Raw genomic sequence first — 13,615 nt, 5'->3', positions numbered from 1 at the left:
TATTTACAACTTCAAAACTTTTAATTACTATAAAGTACATAGCACTTGCTTTAAAAAAAAAGCCTGGCCTATCTAATCTGGTAGAGTTTATTTTTGATAAATAAAAAAAGAAAATGTAAAATTTGCTTCAATTGCATCAAGGATTATATGTAGCAATAAGTCGTCAATATTTTGAAATATGCATAGAATTAATATATATGCATACTGTATACATATATTTTGTGAATGATTATATATATATATATATATATATGTGTGTGTGTGTGTGAGGATATTTGTCAGCCAATTTAGTCTAAAGACATTACTTTACACCATGGGATGCTGGTGCTGGTTATGAAAACGAAAAATTACAGATTTACTATTTCAAAATGTGTTTTGAAAAAAGAAATGCTAGTGCCTATTGTTAAATATTTTGTGCATTTTCCTTTCCACCCTTTTGTTCTTCTTTCACAGTGCCACTGCTTTCTTTGTCTATTAATCATCATGCTTCAAACCAGCTCAAGCTTGATCAAATCTCAGTCTTCTTAATTGCAGGGACAGTGGTTAAGACAGTAATTCATTACCTTTGCAACTGGCAAATGAAGCAGATTGTACTTCAAATTATTAAAATGGCTGTTCTTCAAAGAGATATTGCACAACAATTTTACAACAACTTTGTTTCTATTTTACAATCTTTAAGACTGTGCTACTTTCTAAAAAAGCTGACAATATGAACATCTCAAAATGTCTGCAGGTGTAGTATGTTAAACTATGACAAACCAAAGACACTAGCTTTCTCAATGTTGAAAACTGCCACTAGGAAACTTTCAGTTAACTCATATTCAGGACAAGGGGCCTCATGAATAAATGGTGCATACGCACAAAAATATTGTGAATGCCCGTTTCCACGCACATTTCAAGATGTATAAAAACTAAACTTTGCATAAAGCCATGCACATTTTCATGGCAGCCTCAGACTATGCGTACACATGTTTCTGCTTGGTTTTGAAAACTAGTGGCACCCAGCATCAAAGCAGTGCTATTGTTTCTGTGTGGTTTCCCTTTTTTTTATATTTGCATTCCAGTTGTGAGCTTTATCAAATACACAGAAATTAATTACATATTGTTTATAAATTTAAGGCACTGGATTGGCACAGAATGGCCAAACTATTCCAAACACCATAGCTGCTTTAGTGTTATTAGAAGAAATGGAAGAGTCAGAAGAAAGCGTGCATTTATAGAGGATGATAATTGGCTTCTAAATCGATTTAAATTTCTAAGAGCTATCCTCTTGAAGCTGTGTGCTGAACTGGCAGACTTTGAAGAATTATGCTCTATCTGTTCCTTTGCAAGTTCTGGCCACTCTTGGGTTTTTAGCCACAGGAGCTTTTCAATATGAAATTGTTGATCGATCGGGTATTTCACAATCATCACGCCATGCCAGCTGTATAGGATGGTATTATCTGCTTGTCATCCAGATATACAAGATTTTCTTAAACTGTGGTTGAACTGGGAAACACCAAAGTGCAACTGGAAGCAAGGTCTGTTTTCCCAAATGTAATCAGAGTGGTCAACTGCTATTGCAATAGTGCTGGACAAGTTACATCAGCCAGGTATGAATCACCAAAAAAATGATCATCTATGGCAGGAGTGCCTATAAAAACAGCAACTCTGCACTTTCACCCACACTTTCTTTCCAAACTAGCAAAAGGCAAACAGTCCTTTTAAATATAGTGAGTCACCTCAAAGAGCCATGTAAAGAGCTGAGACTCTTTCTGTTGTGGTGCTCAGCATCGACACTACACTATAAAGGAGCCTTCAGAGAATGAATTAGTTTATGTCTATAGTCCAAAGAAAGTGTGTTGCATTGCGCAACCATGTAACAGGCTACATAATGTGGCACACAATCATGGCTTGCCTGAGAAATGCGGTATGATGAACCTGACCCACCAAATGATCAGCCAAATCGGACAATGTTACAACTTTGTTTGAATCTAATTAGCAGAATGTAAAAACAGATAATCAGATATCAGATTACAGAGTAATGGGGATTGTGGAAGAGAGGTGAAAAAGAGTGCAGGCAGGGTGGAATGGGTGGAGAAGAGTGTCAGGAGTAATTTGTGACAGACAGGTATCAGCAAGAGTGAAAGGGAAGGTCTACAGGATGGTAGTGAGACCAGCTATGTTATATGGGTTGGAGGCAGTGGCACTGACCAGAAAGCAGGAGACAGAGCTGGAGGTAGAAGAGTTAAAGATGCTAAGATTTGCATTGGGCGTGACAAGGATGGATAGATTAGAAAGGAGTACATTAGAGGGTCAGCTCAAGTTGAACGGTTGGGAGACAAAGTTAGAGAGGCGAAATTGCGTTAGTTTGGACATGTGCAGAGGAGAGATGCTGACTATATTGGGAGAAGGATGCTAAGGATAGAGCTGCCAGGGAAGAGGAAAAGAGGAAGGCCTAAGCGAAGGTTTATGGATGTGGTGAGAGAGGACATGCAGGTGATGGGTGTAACAGAACAAGAAGCAGAGGACAGAAAGATATGGAAGAAGATGATCCGCTGTGGCAACCCCTAACGGGAGCAGCCGAAAGAAGAAGAAGAAAAACAGATAATCAGATGCAGCATTTATTTTTTTAACTAATTTGTTTAATCTGTGGTCAATATCACATAGTAAGCCCTTATATTCCTTAGTTCATTGGCCACATCTCTTATAGCACCACTGTTGCATTTTGTGACTCCAGAACAGTGTTCCTCAACACATACAGTAGCCAGATGGTCATCCAGCGGTTTCCAAGACAGATGTGTATGCGCAGCCAGCCCCCAAAGATGTGCTTGACATAGCAGCACCACCCCCACATGGATCTGTGTCCTTGGCACAGGGGTCAGTGTTTGCAATATTGTCTGAAACAGAATAAAAAGATGATGGGCTGCAAGTCGCCTTTTCACATCGACTTTGATATCTGACTGCTTTTTTATTTCGGGCACTGTGCGACTTTCTGAACTTGAACTTTTGAGTGTCTCCGCCACCCTGTATCACTCGTTCAACTTCATTTTACTGTTTATACCACTGCTTAAGCCAACAAATAGTATGTTTTTCCTTGTCTCCAATTCTCATTCGCTGAAATTCTTTTTTCCACGTGCTTTTGCCATCGTCTTTTAACAAAGCACTGAACGGAAGGGGCTATTTATATTGATTTGCATATTCAAATATGCAAAGTTCTAGGAGTCATGGGGAGATGTAGGCACGTGCATGTGCGTTAAACTTCATGTTCATTGGTATTTATAAAGGGGAAGCACGTGGAACTTGGCATATGCAAAGTTTTATGCATCTGGATCTTTCTGTGCAGATGCACATTTCCAGTTTGGTCCATAAGCCATGTGAATTCAATGCAGGGCATTATATATGAGGCCCTATGACACCAGCTCTCTAAAAACTACTTCAGTAATATTCAAATCAAGACTGAAGGATCAGCCTTCTTTACTCTGTTTAGAAGTTTATTCTTTAAAACCTGGCAATTATTGTAATAATTCACCTTAATCTTTCTGCTGACAATACTGCAGTGTTTCTTTAATCCTTAGAAAAAAGCAAAGCACTCTCTGGTGTATATTTTTTGATCACACTATAAGCCATATTGTACTATTCTTGACAATGAAAGGTATTATACTGTGTATAAGAATGGTAATACACATATGATATACTGAGGACTTTCAAATGTTTCAGTTAATAAATGTGTGAAACTATTACAAAAAAACTTTTGGTTATGATGGACAGTAATAGGAAAAGATTCATGGGTACTTTCAAGTTTTAACAGGAAAAGTATAAATGTTCTTATGTTTAGTATACACTGATTCAACATTAAGAGACAAACCCACAGAAATTAATTAAACAAACACATTACCATATAAAGCAAACATTCAACAAATGTTACAATTTACAATTGGCTCTAGTTGATTACAAATGTTAAAAACACAAACTAAGAACTAACAACATTTACTTTAAATAATACAATTAATAAACAATGGAGTGATTCACATGTACACTACATTATAGTACTATTTCGTTTTCAATACTTTATACATATACATTTACAGAAATGGAGTACAAACAGGCTGAGTGACTCACTAAGACCATTACAGTGAGTCAGTGGTAGGGACTGAACCAGCAACCTTGTGGTTTACAATCACACTAGTCATTTACTACCCCCAAAGATCCCTGTGGTAAATTTAGAGCACTTAATGGAAATTCACCGAGTTAACTGCTTTAAAGGTGAAATTTGCAAAATAAATACTTTAATTAAATTGTACACATGTAATTTTCTTTCTTTCTTGTGGCATAAAAAAAAACAATTTAATGTTTCATTGCATATATGGCTTGTTGAGTTCTACAATGCTTAGCAAAAACAGTCAATATAACGTAAGGTAAAAAGAAGATAAAAGAAAAAATAAATACATTTTAACTTAAGGCTTTCTGCATTGTAGAATCTCAGCATATATAATTATGCCGTGAGCACAAAAGCAAATTTTTATTTTACGTTACAACCATAAGCTATGTATGTCTATACTCTGCTTTTAAAAATCCAGTGGATTTATCTCTTTAAACTTTTCACTAACACTATAGTTGGCTTATTTCTTACTGCTTAAACTGAATATAAAAAAAAAAAAAACATAATAATGTAATCTTCTATGCTATGTCAAAAATACTGTAGCAACAAAAAATGAAATCTGAACAACCAACCATCTCAATCAACTATTGTAATGACTGATCATAAATTATTAATAATTAATACGAGAACTACCATGAAAAGAAATATAATGTACATGATCAAGCAATCCAAAAACACTAACTTAGTTCAAGGACTGACAGTGAAAATGTCTGAATTAAAATGAAAAATTGTAGAGGTAAGTAAAAGCGCACGTAAACTTCAGATTATGAAGGTGAACCATATGGTTCAGTGTTCTGCTACTCTTTATCTATATTACTAAACGAAGGTTGTATATATGCACGGATGCCAGATGCAAGCCGTGCTGAACGCTCACGCGCACAGCGCCTCAGCATCCCAGCAAGCCGTGCCGAAAGCGCACAGCGCCCCAGAGTCAAACCCAGCAGCTTCCCAGAGTCAGTAGGTGGCGCCCAAAACAACACAACACAACCTGTAAACTAAACTTGAGGTAAAGCGTGCATGCCAACAAGTTGCCATGGTGACATATTTGAACATAGATATAGAATAACTAGACACCTCATGACCAGCAGAATTGTACGTCAACGTCGCTGCCATATTGCGAGTGGCACTGCTGTGGAGTGAAGTAATGAATAATGTGCTGCTTGGGATTGTACAAACCGCTGTACGCTCCAAAGCAGATCCCGGGGGATTACATTTCATAGGTAAGGCTGAACAGTTGTTTTGGTTATATTTGGCCATTACAAAATCCCGTTTTATAATCTTTACTTTAGCCACGCCAGGCTAAGCTAGCAAAGCTATTCATTTATGTGCTCAAGTGAGCCTCCAAACAACGTTTTGGCTAAACGTATTTAGTCACTAACTATGTAGATTGTTGTTAGCTGTTAACATTTCTCAAACTTGATGATATTTTTTCTTAAGGAGCACATTGAGGAAACACAGTTTGAAATTGACAACCATCATTTTATGCTCATGTCTTTAGTTGTGTCTGTCTTCCACAAACTAAGGCTGCACCATATTGCCAGACTGAATACTCTCAAATTACAGGATCTGAGTGAGCAAGAGAGAGTGTAAGTCTGTAGGAGATCAGTGAGGTTGTGGAGAACTTTAAACGTTAAGAGTGGTATTTAGCATTGTATTCTGTAGTTAATAGGGAGCCAGTGACGTTGAGAGAGAATAGGTGTAATATGTTAAGTGGATTTAGAACAGCAGGTTATTATCCTGGCAGCAGAATTTTGAAGACGTTGTAAGCGATGGATAAGTTTTTATGGGATGCCAGATAGAATATCATTACAGTCATCTATACGTGAGGTGACTTGGGCATTAACCAATACTTCAGTACTGTGTTGCGTAAGAACAGGACGAAGTCTAGAAATATTTCAGAGATGGAAGATGGCAGCCCGAGAAATGTTACTTATATGGGAGGAATTATTTAATAATAATAATTATAATTATTATTATTTAATAATTGCCATTATTACTGTATAAATGGATATAAATAATTGCATTTAAACGATTTGCCAAAATCTGTTGTATGTAAACGATACTGTTTTAAACGTTATTGTTTTTTCATCAGAAACCCGGTTTCCACATCTGCCTGTATTAGTTTAAATGGCATTTTTGCCACTCGCAATAAGGCTGACGCTCTGACGTATCGTGTCGACTAGGAAACACAGTGAATGCGGTGTCTATCTATATATGTCTATGTATTTAAACTTGAGGTAGCGGTGACTACTGACAGTGCCAGCAGTCAGCTACTCCACAGTGACAGTGGTCAGTGTGCTTCAACAGTTCCACCAGTACTCCACTCCACAGTGCCAACAGGCAGTGTTCTCCACTCCAAAGTGTCAGCAGCTACTCCACTACACAGTGCCAGCAGTCAGTGTGCTCTAATCCACTGTGCCAACACTCAGTGTGGCAGCTGTCAGTGTGGCTTATTTGAATCACATTAAGGTAATTCAGTGTTAAAAGTTCAATTATGATTCCTAACAGCAAATGACTTCTAGCTAACAACACACCCATAGAGAAAAAAAAAAACGAGACCACATGGATAAAAACAATGAACGAAGCCGCCTACAATGCGCTTCTGAAACACCAGAACCAAAGGAGTTACGGCTCCAAAAAGAAACAGCTTTAGTACAAATCTATTTATTTAATTGGATGAAAACATTCCCAGGATGCTCCCACCCTCCATGATTTTTCATCCTTCCAAAGATCGGAGGGAACAGAAAGTAATTGCCATTCTTGGATTTGCGATTCTTTAGAGGGTTTACTGGTCATTCTCTATTACAATGATTTTTGCCTTTGGCTCACTTACCTTAAGCTGCTGAGGCTACATAAACAAAAGCTCTGTGAATTCTTACTCCTTATTTCTTTCTTTGTCATGTATAATTTCACTCACAGCCAGTCCTAACTCTAAATTGATATTTAACTATAGTTGTTTTTTTTTTGTTTATATAATTGACTAGTTGTTACCTGGGTATAAGTGTATAAAACATTAAAGTAAGAAAGCAAATATTTATGCTTTTAAATGTTGACCCTTTTTTCATTGTTGGCTGAAATGCAAGCATTCCATCCATCTGATAATTGTCAATTTCTCTGCTCTTGTGAGTTGAGAGTTTTTTCATTTTGTGTATAATTGGATTCTATAATTTTGGTCACTCCTTGATGGGTTGGAATCATGAACGCTACTTCTATTTTCTAGTTTATTGTGTTTCCTAAATATATATTTAATATGACATTAATAAACTGGAGACTTGATAAATAACTGGATACAACATATAAGTCTGGGAAAACTATTGTATTGTGTGTTGTCCCCCCTAATAAACCCCTGTTCATGATTAAACTTCTTCCAACTCTATATGTTAAGTTGAGTTAACTCTACTGTAATATACATGCAGAATTTAATAAACATCGACCCAACTGTTTTGGAGTAAAACGTGTTTTCACTCCCCAGTTAAATTCTTGAAGCTCCACAAGGTCTTTATTTTAAACTGCACAAACAATAATGTACAAACAAAATTTTTGTTAAAGCAGACATTACCATTTTTGACTGATGTGAAATTATTCAGTTGGTCCCCCATCACACCACACCACTCTCCCCCACTATCATAATTTTCACTGAATCACTAAAATGGAATGTAGGCTACAAAGTAAGTTGGGCCATACCTAAAGAGCACATCAGATTCATTACCAATGGTTGAATTGTTTTGCCATGATAATGCGGTTTTGGTTTGCAACCAAACCAATCCACCCCCCACTTCGCCCACCAGTTCTCAATGGAACTTTTAAAAGACAATAGAGTCTCGATTTTAAGCTGTATCAACAGCAATATTCCTGCAAAATTAAGCAAACTTCAACCTAACCTCTTTTGAAGTGATTAATTTTCTTTGCCATTCTTCACTACAACCACCCTTCCAAATGAATCTTTCGAAACACCATGTAGTCTGGATTTTCAGTTGGTTAAGCTTTACTAGACATGCAGAACTTAATGTATGAAAAAGAAATTTTACTATTTTGCTAATTACTACATAGTAAACAACATTAATTAAATATTGAGCTCTTAAGCAATATTTCTCAACTTTGGTCTTATGGGACATGAGGCTTTCTGGTATCTGTCATTTTTTGGTCCTTTTTAATGCACATTAGAAGATAAATATATATTATTTATATAGGTTTACAGTTGAAACATTGGTAAGATTAAGAGGCTTGGCAGGGGTGTAGGGAACTGAACTGAATTAAAGACTATGTTTTTTAAAAGTTATAATACTGTTGCAAAACCTTTTCAGAGCCTTTAATAGTTTGTATTCTACATGCTAGGTTATGTTTAATGAGCCAATTCTTTGGATTTGGCGCTGATCCCTTTCTGAATATTGTTTCAAGAACCTTTTGATTGGCCATGCGATTGTATACCTTACATTAACATGCAGCAGCGCCGTGGGGTACGATTTTAACAGCATCCGCGAGTGCCAATTGAGAATATGACAAGTTAAGAGGGACAAGCGTAATACATTGTATAATTAAAAGACAAACCTAAATTGCTAACACTGAAGACGTGAACTAAAGGCTAGGACAGCATCTTGTGCAAAGATTTTATAAAAGTAAGTTGCACTTATTAGGCACTTACCTATATTCTGACTCTAAAAACTAGGCACAAATGAGGTATACGGTTAAAGAAGTTAAAAACGGAAATCACGTATTAAAATATGGTTAGCATGAACTTCAGTAGTTTCAACAGTTATCTTAGCAACAGGATAGAAAAACTCTGAACACCGTGACTGAATGAAATGAGAGCCTTGCTTTATCTCATCATGCTGACTGAAGTCTATTATAAGAAGCCTCCCAAACGTAGTTTTAAAAATGCTATTAAATGAACGCAAATAAAGAAATAACTATTACCAAGAACTAAACATATAAGCGTGCTGCCGATTTAAACAGAGTTGATGGATTTGTGTCAGACTATTTTTGGCATGGGTGGTTATGTATCTAAATTTAGTTTTACTGTGAGCAAGTCCGAAATTAAGAATGACGTTTTCTTTGAGATATGCCGCAAAAAGGCAACTACATTACAAGAGGTACGAACATGTCCTTTTATACTGCAATACTGTCTTTGTAAATATTTGTAAACGCTCCGAGTTTCTAAAATGAAAAGCGCTACATATGTGCATAAAGTAAATGTAAATGAACTGTTGAGTGAGTTCAAGCCTGATCTTATGTGTACGGTCATATGATAAAACAAGAAGATAAATACACGATGACAAAATATAATTTATTGATTATGCCCACTTTCTTCCACATATTACCAAAATAGACATATGGACTACCTCACAATATATTCGCTACCTTTAACAACATGAGTACGACAGCTGTTTTCTGCTAATATCGGAAATGTGCACCCTACAAGCGGTACTTAAGATATATTTTAGCAATGAAAACAAACCTCAAATATCACCTCTTCATCAAACTCCTCAGTCATTGCTCTCCGCCATGGATATTCCAACCTTTAAGCATTATGGGTTTGTAGTCCAAGAAAACGAAAAATCACATAGCATATTTTCACGCAAGCGTCTTCCAAGAAACTACATTACCCAGAAGAGCTCTAGCACGAGCGTCAGTATCAAGGAGAAATTATGCGCGCTAGGCTGCACGCAGCCTCTATAGTTTCTTTGAAGCTGTTCCAGTGACGTAACACAGGGGCAATGTTAACGTTGCCAATTGCTTTAGGAGCGGAGCTACAAGTAATTTTTCAGAGAAAAACAAACGGACTGGAGTAAATGAACGGGTTTCTTTAAGCAGCGCCGTTTGAAGGGGCAGCATTTTTGGATTTGGGTATTTTGTCAATGGGGACTGAAAGCTAAATCAAGTTTGAGTTCCAGAGAACGACGTGGGAAAATTATCTTGCATTCAAAGGCAAACCGTGGTAAAGTCATGGTATAAGGAGCAAGAGTTTCGGGAATCATGAGTTCAGGTTAGTTGTGCGTTGAGCAAAATGTCAGCCCTTTGTGGAGTATTGTTTCATTTTAGATAAACGAGTTTTGATAATTAATGGAAATGTTTGTTATGTTTTCGAGTTATCGTTACACATTATCCAAACGGAATGTAGGTTATTGTTATATCTGTTGATAATAAGAGCTTGTTTTCGTCGAGTCCACTAAATATGTCTTGTGCTGACAAACAAACCAAGGAGACTCGCTACTTTGCCGAACGTAATCACTCATTTATGATAATCAGCCATTTAATATATAATTTGTTCATGGTAACTTTTTAAATAGTACAGTAACTTGGTTCAATGTGTAATACGAAGTTATTTTTTTTAAACACGCTGAAACGTTAGTTTATATTAACACTGCTTGCATATGTGATTTTTTTATGTGAAACAACGTAATGTAGTTTTCGGCACAATAATCTTTATTCTTAACGTTACTTGTAATTTGTTTTGTTTCTGAAACCTTTAGACATTTTAAAACATGACTGAGTGCCAACTTCTGACACAGCTATTAAGCAGAGCTCATCTTGTTTCTTAGTGATGCTTCAAAAAACGTAAACCGTTTTTTAAAAGGTGGGCAATTGGTAGTTCAAGCAATAGAAATTTACCAGAGCATAAGATAACTCTGAAAGCCCTGTATTTTGTAACCAGCTTTGAAAAGAACAAAGCCAAGATTGCGAGACTGAGGAAACACTCTTGTAGGTTTCTTTTGTTGTCTTTTGACTTCAAAATAAAACATATTTAGAAGGATTGTTTGGTTAGCATAGTAGCTCAAAATGAATAATATTTTGTCAGGAAGATGCGGGCATGTTGAAACGGTAGATGTGCAGGCTTATTACTTTAAATTGCTTCTAAATCCAAGTACAAAAACTCTCGTATAAGGTAGCTTCTCATATAATATTGTGGTTCGTCTGCATCGTCTTTTGGATATGTTCTGCTAATGAAAGTGTTGCTTTTTCACATAATTATTTACAGTATTTTCACACTTCGTCTTCACATGTACTTAAACGTAATTTTCATGTAATCTCCCAAATACTGATGCACGCCTTTATACTTCTCCAACCATACCTGTCGATGTAAATGCTTTTTTTTTTTTTTTGTGCCTTTTTGTTTCTCGAACTTTACAACTCCAAATATTGTAATATTCAAATAATTACTTGACATTCACGTTATAACTGATTCATCTGCACAAATACTACAGCTGTAAACTTTTTGTTAATGTTTTGTAATCAAATGCTGTGCTTGGAGAATTGCAGGCATATTTTTAATGGAATTAGTTGGATGATCAGGTTGCTTTGTGTGATATATTCCACTATGTCTTGTAAAGTTTTCTTTAATGACATTCACCGTGTAATGCTACTTCAGACTGATGTTTGAAAACAACAGGCATTAGTAGAATTGAAAAGAAATAATTAAATTTTTTAAAATTCTAGTATTGGGTAGTGGTTAAGGTTTTGGACTTACAAGTCCTAAGGGTCTGGGTTGAAATCTCACTTCTGACACTGTGACCATAAGCAAGTCACTTGACCTGCCTGTGCGCCAATTGGATATCCAAAACCATTGTAACCAATTGTATCATAAATGTTGTAAGTTTCTTTGGATAAAGGCATTGGTCAAATAAGTAAATGTAAATGTCAGAATTTCAGTGTAATAGAAAAGTGGTTCTATCTAAGAGCTGGCTTTGGATTATGGGACCAAAGGAGCTCTTTAAACAGACACAGGACAGCCGAAGAGAATGAACATTAGCTGGTACACTATCATCCATGACCCACATTTTTTTTAACAGTATAAACAACATAAATAACCATTTTATATATCTAAAATTCTGTAACAGGAGCATTTTGTGCAAGTTGTGAAATGCTGGTGCTTCTTGTAGCAGGATGTTGGCAATTCCACTTTTTTATTTGATCATTTATTGAAGGGGTTATTCAAAATATGGGAATTTACTTACCTTTCTGACCAATGGCATCACTTTCAACATTAGGAAGTGACTTTTGCATGACCTTATATGATGTATCTTCTAAACTTTAATTAAGCAGATAAATGGTATTCATGTTGTCTTATTTGAAATCTTAGTCTGTAATACTTGTAGTAAGCAAAGCCAGACTCCCCATAATCTTTTAAAATTTCTGTTAAAGTTCAACAGAGAGAACTTTTAATTTGTTTATCTTACATGTTAGGTTGATTGTTTACTCTGAATTGGCCTGCTGTGACTAAGTGTGAGTGTGTGTGTTCTTTGTGATAGGCTGGTTTCCCACTAATTGACTAAGCAGTTTATGTGAATGAATGAGTACATTACTATTTCTTTTTATAAAATTTGTTAGAAGCTGCTTTGGTTCTCTAGTGTCTTTCACACATACTCAAAAACACAAAAATGGCAAATACTAGTTGAGATAATTGCTTTAGTGTACAATCGGTAGAACAGAGTACTATTACTTTAAATAGGACAAGCATTTGGATGTGTACTTCTATAAATGATATTAGTGTGAAGTTCTAAACCTCTTGGCAACATTGAAAAAATGCAAGCTTTATCAGAAGCGGGATACAAAAGGGATGTTGTCTTTATACTGGATTGCATCCAAAGTTTTAGTCCCATTTCCTTGGCTAAAAAAACAATCTGGCTTCTTAAAATACTTTCAAGAGGATACATCTGAAATGGAAGTTGCTCATGCATAGCTTGCCTTCTGTGCTTCATATTTTTAGTCCACTCCTGTCTCACAGCTGCATAGGAATTTTGACCCTTAAAGTATAGTACAAAAAGTATTTAAATCAGGATTATTTTTTCATCTTTCTTGCAGCAAAAGGTGTAATATGTTTGTGCAGATGGTATTATGGTGACTTGTTTATGGTTTTTGTCACATGTATAGGAGTTGGTAAGTATTAATAATATACCCTTCTTGATATGCAGTTTTGCTTAGGTAATGATATCAAAATAATTGCATTGTTTGTGAGTAGAATCTTTTACAATGGAACTTGGGAGGCAGAGTAAAATATTGTCTTTTCCAGACTTCAACTGTACAGAATATCTTGAAGGCACAATATGTTTATCATTTGGGCAGAATGTAGTGTTGTATTGCAACACAGGTGATTCAGAAGTAGTACAACTTTAAAAAAAAAAAAAAAAAAGAAAAAAAGAAAAAAAAAAAAGTGAATTATGTAAATGTGTCCATTTTGAAATAACGTTTTCAACATTTATGTTTGAATGCTTGTTACCCGGCTTTACCTGGGAAATTTTGTAAGGTAATGAGCATCAATTATGGTGCTGTCGGCTAATCGGATGTATCAAAAGTAGGGATGTCACAAAAACTGATAATTAAGGGCTAACTTGTTACTAAAGATTTGAAAACTTAATGGTCCTGACCTCTTTACAGTATTGGTAGTACTGAGTAAGTTGGTGCTGCACTCATGCATGACTGCAAGTAGACACATTACTCCAGAAGGCACAATAATACATGATAAAAACTGAGTAAAAA

The 13,615-nt window shown here is 35.8% G+C and overlaps 2 protein-coding genes across 5 annotated transcripts in view; one reads left to right on the top strand and one right to left on the bottom strand.

Moving 5' to 3' along the window:
- vezt (vezatin, adherens junctions transmembrane protein) overlaps positions 1-9,691 on the bottom strand; it is an 89,069-nt gene extending 79,378 nt beyond the window's left edge. For 2 of the 4 annotated variants that reach the window (XM_028813443.2, XM_028813468.2), the window contains exon 1: positions 9,597-9,671. In XM_028813443.2, coding sequence (XP_028669276.1) covers positions 9,597-9,632 — 36 coding nt within the window. In that variant the 5' untranslated portion in view covers positions 9,633-9,671. Of the gene's footprint in view, positions 1-9,596 lie in introns of all 4 variants that reach the window. The other 2 variants (XM_028813433.2, XM_028813451.2) reach the window with 2 other exon arrangements.
- Positions 9,692-9,801: 110 nt separating this feature from the next.
- fgd6 (FYVE, RhoGEF and PH domain containing 6) overlaps positions 9,802-13,615 on the top strand; it is a 178,924-nt gene continuing 175,110 nt past the window's right edge. The window contains exon 1 of the mRNA XM_028813419.2: positions 9,802-10,124. Within this exon, the coding sequence (XP_028669252.2) occupies positions 10,115-10,124 (10 nt within the window). The 5' untranslated portion in view covers positions 9,802-10,114. The remainder of the gene's footprint in view (positions 10,125-13,615) is intronic.

This window comes from Erpetoichthys calabaricus, chromosome 1, assembly GCF_900747795.2.
Source record: "Erpetoichthys calabaricus chromosome 1, fErpCal1.3, whole genome shotgun sequence".
NCBI classification, from domain to species: Eukaryota; Metazoa; Chordata; class Cladistia; order Polypteriformes; family Polypteridae; genus Erpetoichthys; species Erpetoichthys calabaricus.
This window is presented reverse-complemented; position numbering and strand designations above follow the sequence as displayed.